Genomic DNA, 25,744 nt, shown 5'->3' with positions numbered 1-25,744 from the left:
ACAAAGGTGGAATGAACCCGATTTGGTCGTTTCCTGGGTTACCCCATCCGTGACAAGATCCGATAAATTGTGCATTTCGAAATGCCTCTTTGGTTACAACTGTTGTAATAGATTGTTATTTGAGTAACGGTTTCCTTTCTGTCACCTGCACAAGCATTTGTCCTTTGGCCTCTCACATCAACGAACTGTTTCTTATCACAGGATCACCTTTGTCTGAATGTTATTTGGTTATTGGACCAATCTCGATACATCCGAAATACAGTCGTACATGAAAACCGTAACAGAGTTGCAGTTTCCAAGTTATTCATATAGTCGCGTCTGTTACTAACTGCTATGCCATATTCGAAGTCACTTAAATCTTTCGTCTTGCCCATTCTCTCGCTGAATTGCATGCATACAGCATCTCTACGTATCTGCCCATCTACTTTATATCACATGGTATGAACACGTGATGCTGTTCTTGAAGGAGCGCCCCATTTCATGTTAAGGGTGGGTGTACCTAATAAAATTGTCACTCTTTGTATGAGATAAAGTTCTTGTATGCATTTGTTGTTGTTGTTGTTATTTGGTTTTTAGGAGCATTAGCTACTAAGGCCATATTACTCCAGGAATATGCGGTGGTCATTCCCTGACCTTTCCGCATCCTCCGTATTTGGTGGTGACGGGTTCGAACCCCAGTCTAATCAAGAAGCACTGCCGCTCCTTCCCACCTGGCTACAGAGGCGCCCTTGTATGCATTCTTTATCATCCTAGTAAGCATTATTTTGGGCAGGAAATTTATTATTTTTATGTTTTTTTTTTTCTTTGTATTGCTTACCTGTTATTAATAAAAGCGATATCCAAAGCAGACTCGTTTTCTCTGGAATTACTAGACTGATTACAAGTCTGGCTGATTACTGATCCAAGAGTACTATCTGAAGGATCACTGTTGAAACCAACTTCGGGAAAACCTAAGCAAAAAAAAAAAAAAAAAACAGTAAAACAGCATTTATTTGTAATATTATTTATATAAAGTAATTTTGCATGCAGAATATCCTAGTATTTGTGAAGTGTTCATACCATGACTATTTTAAGCCAGTAAATGAGAAGCATAGGACTACGTTAAAATAGAGTGTATTATATGAAGGAAATGGTCTAACTTTTCACCTTATGAGAAATATGTCTCGTACAGGAATGTACAACGGCAATGAAATGGAGATGAGAATTTTCTAGAAAGGACCTTTTAACAATATTAATGTGCGAAATTTGGTCTTTGTGTCTTCTTTACTAGAACTACAAAGCTCGACTAATACTGCTCTTGGCATACCGGAGACTACTTTAGAGATGATAATCAGCAAAACGTGCCAATTTTGAGTTTACATGCTTCATTCAGGAGTTAACACTACTAGTTGGGGAAATAAAAAGAAAAACCATCAGAGGAGGCGAACGTATGGGAAATTATAATATTGTAGTCTGTCTTCAGATAACGTTTAACGCCCCTTTAATAGAAAACTATCAATAAATACCTGTTGCACCGCAATAGTAATCACAGTGTAACGGTGTATTTATTGGTAATTATCTCTTAATGGAAATAACCCTCGAAGGAAACGACTCGTTTAAGTCGTGATTAGTTTAACGCTCTGTTTGTGAATACTGTTTTCCTATAAGGTTGCCAACCGACCAATCAGGAACCTTACAGCCATCAAAGTCGGAACATTCGTTATTGCGTCAGACCAAGGTGAGCGGGCAACCAACCCTTTCCCGACGCATAGTGTTTGTTAGTGAGCAGCTTTCCTTCCTTCTACAACTACTTCCACAGCTAGGAGGCAAGTAACACTTCTTTCGCAGATCCTTACTTACCGATAGCAGAGAAAAATGGCGGAGCATTAATAAACCAGGAACAAGCATTGATATTTTTTTTCGTAGTAACATGTAGATTCACTGCATTCCAGCCGCATAAAAAAATATACAAATATTATGAAATTTCGGAAGTTCAAGGAACAATAAATACGTGACCTAAAAAAAGAAGGAAAAATGGTCAAAAACTGTTGCTTGCTATCTCATGCCACGATGTTTTGTAGTAGCTATTTGCCATTGGATTAGTATGTGATAAGAAATTGTTTAAATCACACTAAAGGTATAGCTTACTTTTCATTACGTTTTACTGAATTTATGGTTTATAAAGTCAGTAAAACATAAATTTACGAAATTTATGGTATATTGACTCATTAGTTGGAGTTCATTCGATTTTTTGCGAATCTGTTATCCTGTTGGCAGCATTTCTATGTTTTTATTGATATTTCATTTACAATTTGAATACAGTTGGTCATTTTCTTTCTGACAGTGCAACATTGATAACAAACAGATATTAACAGTCTTGATAATAATCCTAGTACACTAGTGTGCAAAACTTAAGGACCGACACTATTTCTAAAGGTTACAACCACAAAATCAAACGAAACAGCCTGTGGCGATTTGCATAACTGTGATCGTTCAGTGGAAAGCTGGTGTACGTGCAAAAATTTGAATCGTAATGAGAGGGCTCACATAGACAGATAAAAGCAGCAGTTATGTGCAAATTATCGAATGGTGAGCACGATTATTACAGACGTTCGATTGGTTTCATACAGTGCTACAGACAACGAAATGGCCAGTAGACAACATCTGGATGACTTTACCCGGGGTCGAATAATTGGGAAGCTCGAGGAAGGTCGAAGTGCGAGGAGTGTGGCTGCAGAGTTCGGTATCGCCCATAGCATCGTCTCACGTGCGTGGTCGACCTTCATAACGACAGGTACAGCTGTTCGAAAGACCAGTGGTGGCCATCCACGAAAAACAAACCCCCAGTGATGACATATACTCCTACTATAGGTCCAAGAGGAGCTATATACTCCTACAGGCCAAGAGGGACCAACACCAGACAGCGGGATCCATTGCAAACCAGCTGCACAGGACGCAGGATATCGCGGTTTACTGGCCAGGCGACTCCAAAAAGGCAAAGGTGGACTGTTTGCCCGACGGCCAGTACGCTGTGTCCCTTTAACACCTGCCCATCGGAGACACCGTTTACAGTGGTGCATCGAACACAAGGACTGGACAGCAGCGCAGTGGGGTAAGGTATCCCTTACTGATGAGAGTAGATTCAGTCTCAGCAGCGATTCTGGACGTCAGCTTGTAAGGACCCATCCTTACAATAATAATTAATAAAGTCTTGTTAAATATTGGGAGAGTTAATTGTAGAGTAAATAGTTAGTTTTCAGCTCAAATATCATGGGTTAGGAAACACTGGAATTTGAAGATTATTCCAGACACTCCCAGTTAGTTATATCTCGGTTGTAAAGGATTCCTTAAGCGAGTCGGTAAAAGTAATAGACCGAAACAAATCCCACTTAAGACAGGAGCATATACTCTATAGAAAGGGCACTGAGTGCGGAAGTGGCCCTCTTAAAAATTTCACGGTGCGACTACTAGCAGGTGTGGGCGACATAGTAATGGATGTGAGTATGAGGTCACAAAGAAGGCCTGAAACTTTCTTAGTTGACCGGAACTTACGTTTTACCTTCTAGAATGATCCCGAAATTTCTAGACCAACGGAAGTTCGGACATAAAGGATGGAAAAACACGCCCACGGAAATGAAAGGAGACGAATAAGAATCACGAAGGAAAGGATGTGGAAGTCAACGATTGGCCAGGAAGAAAGCGGAGGGATTTTTGAGAGAACGTAGAGAAGGGTCTGCAAAAAAAATTGATACTGGGCAGATTCGAGGAGTTTTGTTTTGGGGTGATTCGAAAAGAGTCGTGGTCTAGTTTGGGTGGTGGATGCAGTCCTGGGGCAGATGGAAGTTGTAGCGGGAGAATTGTGATAAGAACTCTAGGTAAGACTAGAGTAGGAAGGAATGTTCACTTGTAGATATTGAAGCAGTATGGAGGGAGAAAGGAGAAACACACTCAGAGAATTCTAGAGGTAAAGTTTAATCAAATGAGCTGCCGAGCGACTGGCCTACTCGGAAAGCATCTCAGTCCAGGGGAAAAAATGCAGACTAAGAAAGAATATAGGATCCTGAATTAAATCCAGCTGCGTAGTACCCGGTAGGGAAACATCAGAAAGATTACCGTGATCCCCGGATGGGCGACCTTCCGCATTCCAGTCCACGCCTAAGGCAGATAGGAAAGTAAACCGAGCAAGGAGAAAAGCCCAGAAAAATCACGTAAGTGTTAGGAAGTTTTCTGAGAATAAATGAACCTGAATTAGTAAGGGAAGGACTACAGGAGAATGTTATATAGTTATGGAGGGATGTCTAAGTGATAAATATATATATAAGTGTACTAATGTAATACATAAAGAAAGATAATCAGCCTAGAGGGTGGCATAAGAGTAATGTAATTAAGGTGTAAGTAGTCTATAATTGGAAGTGAAGTTCTGTATTAATGTTTGATAGAAAGAAATGACCTATTAAGTAATTAAGCATTGTTAACGATTGGGTAAAGGTTTCCTAACTAGTGTAGAGTTAAAAGTTGAATTTTGAATTATTGTGAATGTTGATTTATGGTGAATATATCTGATTGGAGTAGGAATTGATTAAACAGGTAGGCTATTATGGAGTTGTGGATTAATTGATTGGAAGGGTACTATTTAATTTGGTTGATTAATGTTGACTGTTAACCTGGCTATAAGGAAATGTTTGATTGAATAAATGTACTTTCCTTACAATTTTGGAAAACGAACTCTTCATGAATTTGTTAGCCAGCGCATTGGCTGATAGTTGGTCGTTCATTTATACGGACTGTTTAGGAGTAGAGAGAAAGAGGGATTGTGTGAGGTGAATACCATGACCTATCGAAGCCTATGTAGAACATGAAGAGACACAATGTTATAGTATATAAGATTATGTATTAGAAATGGATAATTGTTGGTGAAATGATTGATTTGATATCACGATATATACACATTTAAACGTTAGTATGATAACAAGTCTCCAACTAAATATTGTATTCAGTTAAATATTATTGCAAGTTTTCTTATGTATGATATGTCAATAAACAATGTTATATTCTACATTCATGTGTGTGTCTGTCATTCCGAAACTCAGCCAGTCCAGTGGAAGAATACCTAATATAATTGAGGTCCCCTTGAGTCTGGGATTTTCTGAAATCAATCAAGTCAGGTGTTAAAGTGGGAGGGGTTAAAAAAAAGGGGGATAAATAATATATATATATATATATAATAAATAAATATAAAAATAAAGATAAAAACCCCACCCCCACAAGCTAATCTGGTGAGAGGTTGGCACACGGTATCACCCCGTAAACATCACTGAAAGGGATCGATATGGCGATCATGGTATTCTCGTCTAGGGAGGCGTTATCTTGATTGGGCGTTCACAACTCCAGATACTGGAAGACGGTACCGTAACCGGTGCGCGTTACTGTACTGGGGTAATCCTTCCCCGTGTGCGTCTGTTCCGAGGTGCCATTGGCTCCGAGTTCGTGTTTATGGATGATAACGCCACACCCCATCGCACTGCAGCTGTTGATATGATTTTGGAAAGTGAGAACATTGTTTGTATGAATTGGCCTGCTCGTTCCATCGATCTAAATCCCATTGAACACATATGGGACGCTCTAGGGAGACGCCTAGCGTCACGTACACACCCACCAGAAAATGTTCACCAGCTGAAGATAGCGCTGACAGAGGAATGGACGATGTTACCGCAAGAACTTATCAACAACATTGTTCTAAGTATGGACAGGCGGTGCAAAGCCTGCATCGACATTAGGGGTGGCCATATCTCCTACTGAGGACCACCTCTTCCCTTTGTTCCATCTTTGGCAGTGATGCAACTGTCAGTGCTATGTTGCCATTTTTGAATAAAGTCCCTCTGTACCGTTTTGTTTCCATTGTTATGTCTGTGTTGTTTCCTTCATCAATTCTGTACCTCATGAGGTTCCTTTGGTATGCTTTTCCCATATCCAGGCCACTCAATGAGAAGCTACAGATGAAAACCTGACTGGTCCTTACGTTTTGCACACTAGTGTACGATGTGGTCACTAAAAATAATTTTGATATCATATACTTGGATTTCAGGAAAGATTTTAATATTATTGCACATGGAAGACTGCTGTACAAATTGGAGCAGTATGGCATTAAGGGCAAGTTACTGCAGTGGATAAAGCGATGGTTGAGTGGGATATGGCAGAGAGTGATAATAAATGGACACTGCTCTAAGTGGACTAATGTTATTAGCGGAGTCCCCCAGGGTTCGGTGCGGGCCCATTGTTGTTTTGTGTATTTATCAATGATATCGATGAAGGTGTATCAGGCTTAATGATCATTTATCATTAAGCCTTCATCATTTCTGTCTGTACTTCACGAGGTTCCTTTGGTATGCTTTTCCCATATCCAGGCCACTCCTATGAGAAGCTAAAGGTGAAAACCTGACTGGTCCTTAAGTTTTGCACACCAGTGTAGTTTTGTTAAAAATTCTGTATTTCAGAGTTCGAATTTCTTGTCACTTCTGTCATTGTACTTTTGTTGAGTAAATGATTCCACCATTTAATGCCAAGATGCTCATGTATATTGAGGTGGCACGACATCGTCATCAGACTTTGTCGCTATGAAGCATCAATATCGGCAGTTTTGAGATATCAGACAACGGGTAAGATGAACATATGTATGTTCAAGAAACAGGAACCACAGTTAGATACAATGCTAAAAAAATTCTAGCTTTTAATATATAGTAAATATACAGAAAAGATATAGCGAAAATTACAGTATTTTTGATGAATGTCTAATTTTTCTACTTTTTGTCAGCAAGATATACGAAGCTAAGATACAGGAAAGAACAATTTATTATATCACATAGTCAACCTAAAACTATTCTCACAGGAGAAATTAACGGTGGTGGAGAAAAGGGTATTTATAAATAAATACACTCCTCTAAACATGTATTGGAACACTGAATGAAAAAACTTGGTTAAAAATACGCTTTTAATTTGGAATATAATCCCACGGTCTTTAATGACCTCAGTGATCATTTAGAAATCACTTTCTACATGTGTTTGGTTTGTGGAGACTGGAAATTTTCTCCTCATCCCGTGAGACTGTGGCTAGTTCTCTGCTTGAATTACAACACCTTGTTCTGGTTCTCAGTTGCTGTTCCAACACGTCCCAGAGGTGTTTATTAGATGCAGATCTAGGCTATGGACTGGAAATGGCAGGTTTATTACATTGTTCTCCTCAAAGCACTGTCTCACTGCCGTGTTTTGTGACAGAGCGTTGTCATGTCGATACAAATACATCCTTTTACAAATAATTTCCACAGTGCAGGTAAGGAAGAATTGATAAGAATGTCAAACAGACAGCTAACCATCAAAACAAAGGCCCATACCGTCACACTACTACTACTACCACCAAACTTTATTGCTGGTGCAATGCAATCTGAGTGTAACCTTTCTTTTGACATACGCCATACCCATGTGCTCCCGTTTGATTCCTGGACGGTATTCATCATTCCATATCACGTTCTGTAAGACTGTGATGTCCACTAGTTCCATTCTCTGCATTGCAATAGGTGGCGATGTGCATTGCTGGGGGGCTGCTTCAGCTTAAGCTCAGCTGTGCAACCATGGTAACCCATTATTATGTGCAGCGTTTTTAATGGCTGTTGGCCCTACAGTTATCCAAATTCTCTCTTGTTTAAACGTAAATTTTTACTGTTCTATACAGCACAGTACAGTATAATATATTTTAGTCTGATGTGATTTCAGTGTAGTGTGCTGTACTGACGATTTCTATTTTTAATGCTTAATATTGATAAAAATCATAAATATGTACATTCGTTTATTAACCGAGGAGCCGCCTGTACTGAAAATAACAATTCGCATTTGAAGTACATTTTTTGTGTTTTCTATGCACGTGTCTGTATCTGTTGGGTATATCTTTTACTGCTTAGTGCCATCCTTCGCTCAGCTTCAATCACTCTTAGGCCTGATGTAGCCGAGTGGCCAAGTACGAGATTGCATTAGCAGACGCGTTTGAGAGGATCGTTGTTCGAGGCCACGTGACTCTAAATACATTTACAATTATATTCATTGTCAAAATGATTAATTGTAAACTTCTCTGACCTAGTGGTCTTGCCGGAGTATAAACAGAAAATTTTCTTTATACGAATATTTTACGATTCAGCTATACTGTTTGATTGAGTGTGCCCCACAGATACACTACCTGCTATCCTGCGTGCTGTAAATGAATTATTCCAAGCATTGCTATTGTGATTCACAATACCACCGCGTTTGGTTCACAATGAACGATATATTGAACAAATTATCACACTATGCAGTGATATGGCAGACAATAAAAGTCGCACCCAATGACTGACCAAAAGTCATACTGTTTTTAATATTGTATTTTTAAAATGTGTTTTAGCAATTTCATAAATTTACAAATATTTTACAATTAAAAAACTTCTAAGTATTTATAAAATGTATATATGAATATATACTTATTTTTTTAAATTTAGACAATGCGTCAGTTCGATGAAACAAGCTAGTGTAAGTAGGGAAGTTTTTACAGCACTGCAACTTTCTGTTACTAAAAAAATTTTTGCATAGTTTTGGAGAATATTCCACTAATGACAAATGTTGCAAACGTCATCAGTTAGCATCAGGTGTCTAAAAGAGTTGTACTGAGAAAGGCTAGAACATCCGACTTGAAATGAATGATGATTGGTCTTCAGAACAGCTAGGATAAAGTTTATAACGTAATACAGCGTAAGTGATTGCTAGCCCTTTATAAACCAGTATTAGACCTCGTATTCGGTGCTAATTTAAACATACAAGTAATTCTGTTTTATATCTTTCTTTACGAGCGTCCTTCCACCTCCGCTCACGAAATTTGATGGTCTTCCGCACTTTCATGAGAAAGGCATTAAAATCGGAAACCCAAAACTGATTTGCTTATTTTTTTTCCCCTCTTAGTGTACCTCTCACTGTGCATTTTGCTTTGCGCACTCCATTATTCCTACACACTAATTGAATTTTCTCGACTTCTGCACAAATTAAGTTACACGCTCAATGAAACAAACCACTGTCACAACGCTAGCTTTCACAGTACCGTAACTTTCAATTACTGAGGTTGTCGATGGTTTTGAAGAATATTTTACTAAAAACCCGTGTCACAGACTTCACTTAATATCAGTGACTGCAGGAGACCGTTATTTATGAACCCGAACTAAAATTCAAATAAGGTAACAAATTCGTTTTTCTTTTCAATTGCAAGCAGTATTTTATGTAGGTAAGAAAAGATCAACTAAGTGTAATTTTCTCCTAACAACAAAAAATCTAATGAGAATTTCGGTATTTTGGTTGAAATGTTTATAAACTAAAAACATTAATTAGCAGATAACTACAAGATAGACTTTTTATAGCATTATAAGCAAGGAAATTCATAGATACAATTCTCATTAATGTAAGGATTATATTTATGATATGTTTGTTTATGTTTTATGATACGATTATTTTATATTTGTTATGATATGCATGTTTTATACAGCAGTGGTTTTACAAATTCAGGCGAAATGGTATTTAACCATGTGCGTCTCCAGCCAGTAAAATAGCAATAGGAATCGCTTTCGTATAATTTCTAGAAAAGGGCCTGGAGGAATATTAATCTATAATAAATGGAATGATTGAGTCCCATGATTATATTTACAGCAGTTAACCTTAATGATGCTGAAATTTTTTTCCACTTTTATTTTGCTAATAGCAGTAATCTACTTATCAAATACTTTATTGCATGTATCTAGGTTTACATGAAGACTGTGCAAAAGAGCCATAGCAATAGTACCCGTCACAGCCCGAATAATCGTGGCCAGGAATTATACTTACAATATATACAAGAAAGCATGTAGATGCATGTTTCGTAGTCCAGGTTCCTCTATCCCTTTAATTTATAAAAGTTATTACAATTATATAATAATTGTTCAGAAATAATAATAATGTATTAATAGAGAAAATATAACTTACTGAAATATTTTCCTGAAAGAAAGGTCAGCTGTTCTCCACTTTCAGCATATGACAAAGATTGCAACTGAGGTAGGTTTATAGAGTTGTCAGTAAGAGGGCATAAAAAGGAGGGAAGGGTCAGCACAGTCGAAGGATCCGGATTTGAATCTATCAAAGCTGTCACTGGTATTACCGGACCATTATCTATTATCTGATCGTTAATATTTTCCAAATTATCGGTCGTCCCTGCATCGCTAGTATTCGAGAGAATTTGAAGTTTAGTTTCTTCCGATAACGCGCACTCCTTCCCTGACATATGTGCATGGTTCAGGTGCATGTACCGCTCTGCTGTCCCTATGTTGTTGCCATTAGCAAAGCTTTCACTACACGTGCTCACCTGTACGGCTTCTCATTCTCTGACTGTTCAGGACTTCTCTCATCAGCATTCGATTCTAAACTTATGTCCTCATCTACCTTGTGTTCATCTAACTGATTTTAATAATAAGCAGTTTTTGCTATCATCGAGATATAATCAGAACATGAAGATTTTCCCATATTCGGGTAATTTCCGAGTACTTTTTTAATAATATTTAGTGAAAAAGATGACATATTTTTCTCTAATATCTTAATTTTTATGATTAAAAAATCCTCTAACGTGATCGAAGGAATAAAAAAACCGTCTTCTTTAAAAATATGTAAAAAATATATATGTAGATATGTAAATATATCTTTAAATATATGCAGATATGTAAAATATTTTAAAGTGTTTCAGATGTTCTAAATTTTATTGTTTACTAAATCATTAATATTGGTAATAAATTGCTGTTCTTTCTAAATTCACAACAATTTTTGATGAAAAAAAACAATTTTTATTTCATCAAAACAAATGTTTGATGAAATAAACACCGCCACAGTAGCGCTACATACGTGGTTACGGTCACCGATTGAGTTTATGTATTACTAATTTTCTATGTCAGGTCCATGTAGTCATTTATTACTAATTCTCCAGGATATGGAGAATTAGTCATGTATATGCGTTACTAAGTATCTAAAGATTATGGGCGTATGAAACTTGCAGTGCTGGTTTTAGGTGGTTTTTGGATACTGCTGCACATATTTTTAAAGGTCCTAAAAATAAGCTTGTGGGGGTCCCATTGGCCAACAGTAAATTCATTGTTCCATGGCCTTTTAGAAACTATAGCATTTCACTTCAGTAAGTCCGGCTTTGGAAATTTGGCCGATATAATATGATGAAATAAATAGTTTGATGAAATAAACACCGCCACAGTAGCGCTACATACGTGGTTACGGTCACCGATTGAGTTTATGTATTACTAATTTTCTATGTCAGGTCCATGTAGTCATTTATTACTAATTCTCCAGGATATGGAGAATTAGTCATGTATATGCGTTACTAAGTATCTAAAGATTATGGGCGTATGAAACTTGCAGTGCTGGTTTTAGGTGGTTTTTGGATACTGCTGCACATATTTTTAAAGGTCCTAAAAATAAGCTTGTGGGGGTCCCATTGGCCAACAGTAAATTCATTGTTCCATGGCCTTTTAGAAACTATAGCATTTCACTTCAGTAAGTCCGGCTTTGGAAATTTGGCCGATATAATATGAGCCCATTTAAAAGTGTCCTAACTGCATGACTTTCTCCGTCCATCCACCTATGCAATATGAATGAACCCTAGTTTATGCCAGAAAAAATAATAATAAACAAACATAAGTTTTTAAATTATTGCTGAAGAAACACTATGTACTTGTCCATATATAATAACAAAAAGTTATGAAGTGCAGTACCAATTAATAGTGTAATTAAATTTATAATTTTGTTTTGACATCGGTATAAAAAAAAAAATAACTCTTGGCTGAACTCGTAAAAAAATTAGGATGACAGGTTTCACTGTACAATGTATTTCGGAAGGATATGAAAAATAGAAGTCGTGATGGGGTCATGCTTCTTATTAAAAGCTGCCTGAGCGCGAAAAACGCCTGCCAGCAGAGAATCTGCGTGGTGTAAATTAGAAGTAAAAGTGTAATGGGAATGGGAGAAATCCGCAAACTAGAAGACTAAAGAGTATGATGCGAGTCACTATATGCAATAGTTATAGGTAAAGAAACGGGTTTTAACCTCAGAAAAAAGGGACTATGGCAGTTTAAGAGACTACATGGCATCAGTGAAATGGACATATTGCAGAGGGAGGGCAAATATATTAGAATTATGGAAAACTTTTAAAGCAATAATCACAGAATCGATGAACGCATACTATTAAGAAAATATAGCACAGATGGAATAAACGAGTAAGTGTTAATGTCTTATTATGAGTAATTTTAATTTGGCCCTAACTGATTGTAATAAATGCGAGGGAAACGTTCCATGTGAAACTAAATTTTTAAATAACCTAGATGACGTACTAAAAAGTGTTTAGAGCTGAAATCCTCAGTACGAGAAATTCACTAGATGAAGACGTTAGTGCAAAGCATCATTTTAGTTCGTAGCAAACCACCAAAGTGGGTGAAATGGCATCGGTTTTGTTACATCTCATATATTGTGAATGCCATCGCAACGAGTTTCACCTACTTCAGTGATTTGCTACGAAATAAAATGATGCCTTGCACCAACTTGTTCGTCTAATAAACTAGATGATTGTTATTTGTACCAGCATATTACAAAAATACTAGTGGTAAGAATATTCTAGATCTCATCATTACTCACGAATCAGATGGCATCACAGGGCTTACAGTACAGGGGCCATTGGCAAGAAGAGTGATCACTCATTAGTTAGTTTGAAGATGAAAAAAGATGTAGACTTAAAGGTTTTAATTTCAGAAAAGAAGATTATGTGTAAATGAAATAGGACGGATTGCAGAGGGATGGCGAATATATTAGAATTATGGAAAACTTTTAAAGCAATAATCACAGAATTGATGAACCCATACCATTAAGAAAATACAGCACAATTCGGATGCCGAGATGGATGAATACGGAGCTGGCCAGTCAGAAAACAGAAAAGAAAAAAAAAAGATGAAATGGGAAAGATAAAAAGTACTGAAGCTTACAACAGCTACAAGTTCATCTGTAATAGTTCCACGGGAAAGGTTAGGGCAGCTTAGGCTGAGTATGAGAAATCAAAGAGTAGGGAGTTTTTTCCCTATGTGAATACAAAGAAGAAAGAAACGAATCAGATCGGACCCATGTTTACTGAGTGTGTAAAAGTTAGTTATTTGGTTTTTAGGAGCATTAGCAACTAAGGCCATATTGCTCCGGGGATATGCGGTGGTAATTCCCTGACCTTTCCGCATACTCCGTATTTGGTGGTGACGGGCTCGAACCCCGGTCTAATCAAGAAGCGTGTGTTATGCACTGCTGCTCCTTCCCATCTGGCTACGGAGGCGCCTTGTGTAAAAGTCTTAGATAAAAGAGTTGATGAGTTGAATAAGTACTTCGCATTGATCATTACTGACGAAAGACTCTTCATAGTGAGGAGAGGCTGTGCGAGTGAGGGTGGAAAGCATGAAATTGGTAATACTGAAATTTCAGAAGAGTATTAGAAAAACTTTTGAGCCTAGAGGCAAGTAAAGCTCCTGCAGTTGAAGGCACATTCCCAATAATTTCAAGGGAGGCAGCCAGGACTATTTAACCACTACTTTTAATTATGAGGACATCATTGGACTCGGGAGAGATTCCTTTGGATTGGAGAAGTGCTAACGCATCGTCAATACATTAAGATGGTTCTAAGAGTGAATCCAGTAACTACAGACCGGTTAGTCTGACCTCATTTATTTAATAGAGAAAATCTTGGAAGAAATGATTAAGAATGCATTTCAGGGACATTTGTACAGAAATTGCATTCTGAAAGTCACACGTTATGGATTTGTTAAGAAAAAATCATGTTTAACTAACCTGATAAGCTATTTTGACACAATTTGCTCATCAGCTGGATGTAGGGAATAATTTCGACATACTTTATTTGGATTTTAGCAAGACATTTAACTCAATCCTTCATGGAAGGTTACTGTATGAGCTGAAACATGTTGGATTTATGGCCAAGAGTCTATCAGGGTAGCTGCAGGGCAGGAGGCAGAATCGTAATTAATGGATAGTCATCATATTTGTCTAATATCAGTAGGGTACACCCCAAGGATTGGCCTTTGGATCTCTGTTATTACTGAGTTTCATAAATGACTTCGATGAAGGGATAGATGGAGCGATGGTCAGAATTTGCAGATGATGTAAATATTGGGGGAGTCGTTAACGATCAGTGCCAAGCAGCACTCCTCCTTCAGGATGACTTGAACTGACTTCAAGAATGGTCGGAAAAGTGGCAGCTGTTTTAATGCAACAAAATGCAAGGTCCTACACTTGGGAAATAACAACCCCAAAATAATTTATACAGTTGGTGCGGTTAAATTTCTCTGAGCAGTGTAAACAGGTGGCTAGAAAAGCACGCGGTGTCTGTCGATGATTTTTCAAATAATAACCTATAGAGTTAGAGAGAATAATCACACTGTATAAGGCAATTGTAAGACTGCACTTCGAATACTGGGTCGAAGTATAGAGACCTCATCTAAAAAAAGATTTTGCGCTTCTTTGAAAAGGTCCAAAGATGGATATACAAAAACTTTGCTAGCTTGGATAAGGAGGTGATTATCCCTTCGTACAAGGTCATGGTTAGGCCGCATCTTGAGTACTGTATACAGGTCTGGAGGTCTCACTTTAGAAAGGATATAGATCTGCTGGGACGGATGCATAGAAGCCTGACCTGTATACAGGTCTGGAGGTCTCACTTTAGAAAGGATATAGATCTGCTGGGACGGGTGCATAAAAGCACAACCAGATTGGTGAAGGGAACAAAAGGGTGCTCTTACCTAGAAACGCTTAAGTTCTGCAAATTGCAGTGTCTGAAGACTAGGCACCTGCGGGGAGATCTGATTGAGTGTTGAAGGCCTTGAATGTATTGAGTAAGCTCAGTGTTGATGGCATTCTTCCTCTTGCTGAGACAACACACATGAGGGGCATAAATTCAAGTTGTGGAAGGATGTTTGCAGGTTATATGTGTGCGGAAGTTTGCCTTCAGCCGGTAGGTGATTGATTGCTGGAACAGGATTGCATCCGTCGTTGTGGAAGTGGATGGTTTGAATAAATTCAAGGAAGAAGTGGCGAAATTCTTGGAGGCTAATGTTGGGTGAAGTGTTTGTGTGTTTTTTTTTTTTTTTTGACTGATGCTATATAAGTTTGCTTTCTTGCATCAATTGGCACTACTGCTATAAAATAGGCGCCAAGTGCTTTTACATGTATAAAATCAATTTCCCTTCCGAAATGTACCTAGACAATGACCTCTTTTTTGTTTTTGAACCATCGTTTACAAACAGTCTAAGAGGTTGTCAGTGAATGCTTAACGTCAGCGTAATACTTCATACAGAAATCGTGAAATCCAGAAATTGGGTATCCAAATGCTAATTACCAATAAGCGTCACATCTTCTTTACAGTTAGCAGTAGATAGTCCCATTTTGACAAAATTTTAGGATATGGATAAAGTACAGTAAAAAGTAACCTCGAGAAATAAATTTGCCAGTTATTTTTGCCAGTTTCGCGTATTTTCCTGCAGACGTCGGAGAAAAGGGGGTTCAGCTGGAATGCACTTTTTCACAATATTCTAACATCTTCGGCGACTATATGTATTTCTTTCGAATTTAACGATTGTCGGATTTGGCGTACAGGTCTTAGCTCCATATAGTCTGTTAAAGCGAGGTTTACTATATGCGTTTTTAACCCATGTTTATTAAAAAATAATATCCTGTTTTAGATTTGCACCGAGTTTCGTCCTGATCTTTATGAAAAATATTTCATGAACGCTATATGTACTGTATTTTGTTAACCTCCATTTTGTTGCCAAATACCAGCGTGACGGTTGTTAAATTTTACAATTCGAGCACTGAGCACGAACAGGTATTTATCGAGTCTTATATTGTGGAAGTAAAACCAACAAAAAAAATGGCGAAGCCATAGATACGCTTGACAGCTGCTGGTGTTACTAGGTTCATTATTTTTATGGCTTCTTTAGTCGGGGAGCAGATAGTACGGTATTTACTAATCTGCATACTCGTATCAGGAATTAGCTTCTTCCTTCTGCTAAATTTCGAATATTTTGCAAAAGCTCTGGTAAAAACCACCATAAGGTAAAAAAATGAACAGCAACTAAAAAATATAAATAAAAAACAGACGCATTCAAAGCATAATAAAAAGTGAGTGCGAATCGCAGAGTTAGGTATCGAAAAGTTAAATTGCATTTCCAGTGTACCAAACTTTATACGTGTGATATATGGAGATACAGTTTGCACTGAAATAATGCTCGATTAGTCTCTCGACATCTTGTAAAATGCTTGTAAAAATAAATGCCAGCCTTTCATGTTCCTCACCAGGGCCAAATTAACAATTTTAATTCAAAAGCATAGGCAACATGAAGAACATTTTGCCAATTTTTCCAGATTCACATTTCTAATGTGAATCTGGAAAAGAATATGAAAATAATGTTGAAAAAGAATATGAAAATAAAAATGTGGAAAAAGAATATGAAAATAAGAAACAGAAAATAAAAAAGTAAGGTTGCGAATAGTCTCTTATGATCTGCGAGGTGTACATCACTGCGAAAAAAATTATTAAGTCAAGTTATGTAATCATAAAATCTGCCCATTTACATTGATATACACTTCACTGTATTTCAGTAATCCATTGAGCTTGACAAAAACCCCTTGCCCAAATGACACTGCGAAACTGTTGTGGGATATCACTATGACGGCACCAATGCATGCTTCTAAAGTTCGTTGAGCTCATAGACGTCTGTTTATAAGGCCACGGAAGATGAAGGTTTGAGATTATTAATTGATACAAAACAAAGCTGGAAGATTTACTTGACCATACGGTAAGACGTATCACTTCTTATCTCCTTTCTACTTTATAAAGAGAACAGTGGACAATCTAAGGATATTTTATGGAGAAATCAACGACCGTCTTCTAAATTCTGTACAGTGGGATCAACTGACGATGTTACCAACAATAAATTCTAAGTGGGAAGCATTCAAGGAATTAATCATGGAAGCTACTAAAAGTTTCATACCTATTAAGAAATATTGTTCAAGATTTAGGCCTAAATGGTTGTCAAATGAACTAGTGAGACTCGGAACAGAGAAGAAAAATGCATGGGATGCATATAAATTATCAAGCGACTCAGAAGCCTATGGCAGATATAAGTTAATCTGTAATCAGGTCACAAAGGAGGTTCGGCAGGCGAAGGCAGATTACGAGAAATCCTTGGCAAAAGATGCTAAGAAAAACAGCAAGGATTTCTTTACTTATATAAACTCTAAAAGGAAGGGGATGAATCTGATTGGTCCACGTGACATGGATGGATCGACTGTTGATGATCCTGCTCAGATAGCAAACAAATTGAATGAGTATTTTGCATCTACATTCACACGTGAGGAATTATTAAGGTTTGAAAATGGCAGAAGGTTATCAAATTGTAGCAGGATACTTAATGATTTTGTATTAACTGAGAGCAAAGTGGAAGAGAAATTGTTGAAGTTAAACGGAAGAAAAGCACCTGGGGTGGATGGGATCTATCCAGTTATATTAAAGGAGGCGGCAAAGCAACTAAGCAAACCCTTAGCCATAATTATGAGAGCATCCTTGGACTCAGGGGAGGTTCCCACGGACTGGAGATGTGCAAATGTATACCCAATTCACAAAGGGGGATCGAAGGGTGACACGAGTAATTACAGACCAGTTAGTTTAACTTCTGTTCCGGGTAAAATAATGGAGTCGCTGGTTAAAGATGCATTGCAGAATCATCTAGACAAGACTGCAGCAATAATTCAGACACAGCATGGGTTTGTTAAGGGAAAGTCTTGTCTGACAAATTTGATAGGATATTATGATGTGGTTACAAAGGAACTGGATGCAAAACATAATTTTGATATCATATATTTGGATTTCAGGAAAGCTTTTGACACTGTTGCGCATGGAAGACTATTGTACAAATTGGAGCAGAATGGTATTAAGGGTAAGTTGCTACAATGGATAAAAGGATGGTTAAGTGCGAGAAGACAGAGGGTGGTAATCAGTGGATGCTGCTCTTCTTGGACTAATGTTATTAGTGGAGTCCCACAGGGTTCGGTGTTAGGTTCACTGTTGTTTTGTATATTTATCAATGATATTGATGAAGGTATATCAGGCTTAATGTCGAAGTTTGCAGATGATACAAAGGTTGGCAGGGTTGTTAATGACAGTAATGGCAGTGTGCTACTGCAACAGGATCTAGATAATTTGGGCAGATGGGTTAAGAAGTGGCAACTGAAGTTTAACCTTGACAAATGCAAAGTACTGCATATGGGTAGAAGTAACCCCAGAGAAACGTACCAACTGTGTGGTACTTCAATTAGGGTGGTAGAAAATGAAGAAGATGTGGGAGTAATTGTGCAGGCAGATATGAAGTTTTCTGACAATGCAGACAGGCTGCCAGGGCGGGTCATGGGGTTTTGTCAATGATATACAGTAATACCCCGACTTACGCGAACTCGGAGTTACGCGGTTCTTGATTTTTTTCGTTTGGCAACGCTGCCGCCCACTATCTTCAAGGTCGTTTTTCATATGTTATCGATATACGGTGCGACGGCGGAGAATGAGAGCGAAAGATGAACAAAATTCAACTTTGCTGCTTTTATGTGTTTTATATCAGTGAAGGGGAAACATAATAACATTTCACCATAATAATGTAAAAACCAACACAATTCCAGCTATCGGTATAATCGCAAATGCAATTAGATCGAGTTTACTACCAGTTTAAAACAGATTTCACTAGCAGAAATGCAACTGGATTTTTATTGTTTTATGGTAGTAACCCCTAGAAATGTGAGGTGTTAATAGTGTATCTCTGCCTTTATGTTTATTCAGTTGCTACGTGCGCCCAGCTTTGTTTATGCGTATCAAGCGTGCCTCCTCGTTTTGAAACTGTGCTTTATTCCCTAAAAATGAGTAAACTACTTAATTAAAAGGTGTGAAAAGGAAGCGTCCTGGTGAAGACACTGCAGATTCAGAGAGAAAAAGAAAAGCAATTACCGATAAACAGAGGCGGACTGGGTCAAAAATTCTTACCCTGGAAAATTTATAGTGGCCTCATACTATGGTTTATGGCCAAAATCACACTGGCCCACCGGGGTTTCCCCGGTAAGGCTTATGGCCAGTCCACCTCTGTCAATAGAGAAAAAATATGAAATTGTGAAACGCTTTGAGCGAAATGAAAGACCATGTGATATTGCACGTGCTACACAGACATTGCACAGGCCTAAATGAAGCAACGGCGAAAAGCACATGACACTTGCAAACTTGACGGGTTGAAAATTGAAAAGGGCTCAATTGTAAAGGGCTTAAAAATTTTAGAAAACATAGACTCCAACGAAGAACGCGTTATAGCTACAAAGCAAGGAATAAAAAAATTATTAGCTTGCTACGAAGAAATTCTGCGTGAAAAAAAGAACGCGCTGTGTCGTCAGACGAATTTGTTAGATTTTATGAAGCCATCGACATCCGAAATAACTTTTTTACGTAAGTCATTTGTTTTTTTAATACATATTTTGTATTAATATGTATAAAGAACTGCAATTTTATTAATATTTTTCTTCTAAACTAGTGTTTTTGTTAGTCCTAGGTCCAATTAAGCAAAATGTATATGTATTTATATGCAAAGTTGTACCCCGACTTACGCGAATTCGACTTACGCGATTTTCGTCGGACCCACCTATCGCGTAACTTCGGGGTACTACTGTATAGGAATTTTGCTAGCAGGGAAAAGGAGGTGATTATCCCTCTGTATAAGGCAATGGTCAGGTCACGCCTTGAGTACAGCATACAGGTCTGGAGGCCTCATTTTAGGAAGGATGTAGATTTACTTGAGCGTGTACAGAGAAGGGCAACAAGATTAGTGAGGGGAATGAAGGGATCCTCTTACCAAGAGAGGCTTAAGTTCTGCAAATTGCAGTGGCTGGAGACTAGGCACCTGCGCGGTGATCTGATTGAGGTATATAAAGCCTTGAATGGGTTGAGCACGCTGAATTCTGATGGGATCCTTCCACTTGTTCAGATTACGAACCTAAGGGGGCATAAATTCAAATTAAGAAAAGACAGATGTAGAATAGATGTGCGGAAATTTGCCTTTAGCCAGCGAGTGGTTAATTGCTGGAACAAACTTCCATCTGTCGTTGTGGAAGTTGATAGGTTGAATAAATTCAAGGAAGAACTGGACAGGCATTTGGAGGGAATGGTGTGATTTTTTTTTTTTTTTTTTTTTTTTTGGTTGATGCTGCATAAGCTCATACGTTTGCTTTCTTGCATCACATGCCACTACTACTACTACTACCTGCAAAATTGTGTTTTTTTTTTTTTTTTTCAGTTTCAAGTGGATTTGTCTGCAGTCTGTTTGCAACTGAAAATGAAACAGTTGATTTTACAAGACAGGAAGTCAGTTATAAATTCAGGAGCAAATAAATAAGCAGCGACCAAGTGTATTAACTACTGGGATTAAAGTAACACGCAAGTTAATGTTGATTATGATAGACTGTAAAGTGTATAATGCTTTGCTTGATAACCTTTCATCTCAGATTTGTTGTGCCTTTTCAAAACAGATAAATGATGGTGATGAAGTAAACAGAAGACCAGTAGATCGTTCAACTTATAGTTTTGGTATGTCGACGTTACATGAGTGGATATGGTTTTTCGATTGTCTGTTGTTGTTTCATCTTCTGTCGATTACAACACGGAAAATGGCAGGTGAGAAAGGAAGATCAATCAAAATTAAAGTTAAAAAAAAAAAGGAGCGAGGTGTTGTAAGCCTAGTTTAATGAGCAAGTGAGATTGTTAGTTGATCAGTCCAAACCAGTTCTTCCAAATACGGAAAGATAGCAAGTTTTTTTTTTTTTTTTCCTTCCCAATTCATGAATCAATCTATCGTTAACTAAACTTAAAACACTTATTTGACGATTTACACTAATACTGCGGATCATTTCTTGGGTGAGAAAAAACTGACTAAATTATTTGATAGTATTCCATGGCCAGATATTTTCTAGCAAGATATTCACGGCTTCTTTTATGTATATAGACTTCTAATCCTGCTAAAAACTATACAGGCAGTGCTTCTTTCAATTGGATAGTATCCAAGGAAGTACAAGAGGTATGGAATAAAGATCTGTGAAAATAAGTTTTAAGCAGAAAACTAACTAAGGCTATGAGGTGACAGTATATTGTATCTGTAAATTGCGTCTATGCTATGGTCGATTTACTTGTTTTGCTGGACAAAATCCAGAGTTTCCGGGAGAAAAACGATGCTACCCTTCGCTTGAGACCGTTAACTCAGTCACGTTTCGAAAAAAAGCGATAAAAATTTCCCGCGTTATTAACAGGATTCAAATTCCAGCATTTTCCGTGAGGTATATTGTGTTGCTTGTCAAGCGGCAGCGGGAATCTCCCCCAGTTCCGCAATTTAAAACGCGGTAGTGGAAATACGGTGATTAGATCCACTGTGCTACCGCATGGGGGGGGGTAAAAGATACAAGAAGCTCAGTAATGAGATCGGACTGAACCGCATATATATAATAAAAAAAAAAAAAAAAAGTGGCTTGTAACCTTGCTCACATCCATGCACATTGAGAGACTTGATTAATGATTTGTTAATTTCACCTGATAATTTTTTGATATCGAAAGTTTTTTTTTTTTTTTTGGTAGTTGTTGGCGCATCGGCTTTTGTGGCCATAATACACCTCCCAAGGTTTTTGCAGTACTTTGATCCAAGCCCGAGGCAGGATTCGAACCCGCGACCTTTGGGTTGCCAGGCAGGCACTTTACCCACCTAGCTAGCCCGGTCAGTGATATCGAAACTCTGCAAGACATATGGCAAATTGAAAATGGATTTTTATGATTATGGCAAATGTCTCTAAACGCTTTGAATCTAGGCTATTCAATCATTCATTCATTTCCATTCAATCATTTCCATTCAATCATTTCCATTTCCTTTCACGTTATCATATGCCTATTATGATAGGCATATAATGACGTGAAAATGTATAGTAATTTGTAAGCATGTTTTCTAAATAAATTTCGAATAAAATAATTTTGTTCAATTTTAAGTTCATTTCTGGACCACTGTGCACTGGGGTAGAGCTTAAACAAGTAATCTCCTTCTGTACAACCTACTAAGCCCGCCACATGATCTACGGATGGTAGGAACAATAATTGTCGTGTAGTTATGTTTAATAATAAAAAAAAAAAAAAAAAAACGTGGCTCGCAAAATTTTGGCATATCAATATAAAATCATGTTGTTATCTCAAATCCTCAGTTACTAAAGGTACTGTACCTTTAGGACTTCGAAATAGCAACGCAAAGCTACTTTCCTAGTAGTTTGAAAACAGCACCACCAATGTTGTGTGTAAGTGCGTGTAACCGTCGCCACCGTATTATTACGGTGGCGACGGTGTAACATTTTTTTTATTTATTACGGTGGCAACTGTTATTACGGTGGCGACGGTGGAACACAGTGGCATTGTGGTATCGGCACCGTCCTCCCCACACCGATTGGATAAGGCCTGGCTTCTTATCCAATCGGCGTTTTTCACTCCCTGGCTGAGTTAGTCGGTTTCAGGCGTAGATAGAAAGAATTTTTCTCCAGAAACTGGGGGTTTTCGTCCAACAAGTAGAAAAATCGACCAGAGAATGTGCGCAATTTACAGACACAATACACATCGGTATTTGAAGTGACTTTCTAGGTGACTAATATAATAGTTTTTAACTTTTTTTTCCCCTTACGTTTCATTTTTCGTTTTTCATTTCAAATCATGTTTCATTTAACAAATAAATCAGAGGGAATTAAAAGTAATCGTCTTGACAATGAGTTCAATCATTACCATATTTAGCACTAACATGGTTACGAACATCGGTTGCCTCCAGCAAGTGAATAAATTCAGGGATTTCTCAAACTTTGGGTTGCCACAACCCCCTAAATTGATAAATGAATTTGAGCAATCCCCACATGAATAATACATATTATTTCATTTAGGTTAGAATTGGACAAGAAATAAATATGCCACTTTTAATAATTAAATATAAACGAAACAATAGATCCTTACAACTTTATAAAATAAAATTATTTCTTTGAAAAAAATAAACATTTAAAACCATATTTTTTTAAATAGGAAGCTTGAGCTTGCTTTCTTTTGCATAACTCCTAAAATGCGGGTTTCATTTTTCGAGATAGCTATTCTCTTTTTCGTTCCTCAATTATTTTTTATCGAAATTTTCTGTTTATAGCACCAACTGTAGAAAAACTTAACTCGCACAAATAGGGTGTTGCAAACGGAATCAGTATGTTCATAGCTTCTCGGTTAATTCTTTGTATTCATTTTACAATAATTTTACAAAAATTCAGAAAAAGACAGTGTGGGAATCTAATATTCATAGAAATCTATATTATATTGTAGGGAATTTTATTACAGTATATTAGTATTGGTAGTGGCAAATAATGCATTTATTCCAACGATCAACTATCCACTGGCTGAAGTAAAACTTTTACACATCTGTCCTTATAACCGTCCTTCCTCAGTTTGAATTTCGGCCCCCCTCAAGCGTGTAATATGAGCAGGAGGAAGAGTGGCATCGACATTGAGTTTGCTCAACCCATTCAAAGCTTTGAACGCTTCAATCAGATCACTTGGCAGATGCCTAGTATCCAGACTAGTGCCTAGTAACCCCCCCCCTTTTTCTCCAACACAAGGAAACAACACTGTCCAAGCAGAATAATGTAACATGTGAGATGAATAGGTTGTATTTCCTCATATCAGAAATCAACCCATAGCACTCTACATCATAGAATGAGAAAAATCATCGGAATTCTGTCAATGCAAAGTGTTTTGGCACCTTGGAAATGGCTCACCATTTGCATTTAAACATTTGCATTTAAACATTTTACACAAGAAAGGCACCCGGGGTGGATGGGATCTATCCAGTTATATTAAAGGAGGCAGCAAAGGAAGCAAGCAAACCCTTAGCCATAATTATGAGAGCTTCCTTGGACTCAGGGGAGGTACCCATAGACTGGAAATGTGCAAATGTGACCCCAATTCACAAAGGAGGATCAAAGGCTGGCACAAGTAATTATAGACCTGTGAGCTTAACTTCTGTTCCAGGAAAATAAATGGAGGCACTGGTTAAAGAAGCACTGCAGGATCATTTAGACAAGACTTCAGTTATAGCTCGGGCACAGCATGGTTTTGTTAAGGGGAAGTCTTGCCTGACCAATTTGATTGGATACTATGATGCAGTCACAAAAGAACTGGATGCAGGGAATAGCTTTGATATTATATACTTGGATCTTAGAAAGGCTTTTGATACTGTTGCACATGGAAGACTGCTACACATATTGGAGCAGTGTGACATTGGAGGCAAATTACTGCTATGGATAAAGGGGTGGTTGAGGGGGAGAAGACAGAGAGTGGTAATCAATGGACACTGCTCATCGTGGACTAATGTTATTAGTGGAGTCCCTCAGGGCTCAGTGTTGGGTCCATTATTGTTTTCTGTATTTATAAATGATATTGCTGATGGTATATCAAGCTTAATGTCCAAGTTTGCAGATGACACAAAGGTTGGCAGGGTTGTCAAGGACACTACTGACACTATGCTGCTGCAACAGGATCTGGAAAGGTTGAGCAGATGGGCTGAGAGGTGGCAAATGAAGTTTAACATTGACAAATGTAAAGTGCTACACATGGGAAACAGCAACCCCAGAGCAACGTATCAACTCTGTGGTACTACACTGACAGTGGTAGAGAATGAAAGGGAATTGGGGGTGGTTGTGCAGGCAGATATGAAGTTCTCTGAGCAGTGCAGATGGGCTGCAAGAGTAGCTCACGGAGTATTGTCAATGATATACAGGAATTTTTCCAGCAGGGATAAGGAAGTGATTATTCCCTTGTATAAGGCAATGGTCAGGCCACACCTAGAGTACTGTATACAGGTCTGGAGGCCTCATTTCAAGAAGGATGTAGAGCTGCTGGAATGAGTACAGAGAAGGGCAACAAGATTAGTGAATGGAACAAAGGGGTGCTCTTACGAAGAAAGGCTTAAGTTTTGCAAATTACAGTGTCTGGAGACTAGGCACCAGCGAGGTGATCTGATAGAGGTGTATAAAGCCTTGAATGGTTTGAGCATGCTCAATGCTGATGGGATTCTTCCTCTAGCTCAGAATAATCACCTGAGAGGGCATAAATTCAAATTGAGGAAAGACAGATGTAGGATAGACGTGCGGAAATTTGCCTTTAGCCAGCGGGTGGTTGGTTGGTGGAACAGACTTCCATCCCTTGTGGTGGAGGTTGATAGCCTAAATAAGTTTAAGGCTCAGCTGGACAGGTATTTTGAACGAACAGAGGGGTGAAGTGGAAGTGGGTTTTTTTTTTTTTTTTTTTTGGCTGATGCTGCATAAGCTTGCTTTCTTGCATCAAATGCCTCTACTAATGCTAATGCTAATGCTAACATTTGTTTATACATTTGCATTTAAACATTTGTTTAAATTTCATTTAAAAACATTTGTTTCTGTTTGATCAAATTTCAGTACTGATTATCGCCCAATTTTTGTAAGCTGTTAATTTGGAAACTGAATTTGAGAATAACTGAAAGCTCCAATGCCCATTCATCATCTCAGACACTTGAAACTT

The 25,744-nt window shown here is 37.9% G+C and overlaps 1 protein-coding gene across 1 annotated transcript in view; it reads right to left on the bottom strand.

Moving 5' to 3' along the window:
* The window catches only part of LOC150090938 (uncharacterized), a 37,925-nt gene extending 27,609 nt beyond the window's left edge, over nt 1-10,316 (bottom strand). The window contains exons 1-2 of the mRNA XM_090378232.1: nt 10,003-10,316; nt 818-950 (exon numbers count right to left, since the gene is read on the bottom strand). Coding sequence (XP_090234358.1) covers nt 818-950; nt 10,003-10,297 — 428 coding nt within the window. The 5' untranslated portion in view covers nt 10,298-10,316. The remainder of the gene's footprint in view (nt 1-817; nt 951-10,002) is intronic.
* Between the last annotated feature and the right edge of the window lie 15,428 nt (nt 10,317-25,744).

Source organism: Mastigoproctus giganteus, chromosome 1 (assembly GCF_048544385.1).
Source record: "Mastigoproctus giganteus isolate SK-2022 chromosome 1, ASM4854438v1, whole genome shotgun sequence".
Classification (NCBI taxonomy): Eukaryota; Metazoa; Arthropoda; class Arachnida; order Uropygi; family Thelyphonidae; genus Mastigoproctus; species Mastigoproctus giganteus.
The sequence above is the reverse complement of the archived record's forward strand: the minus strand, read 5'-3'. Positions and strand labels throughout refer to the sequence as shown.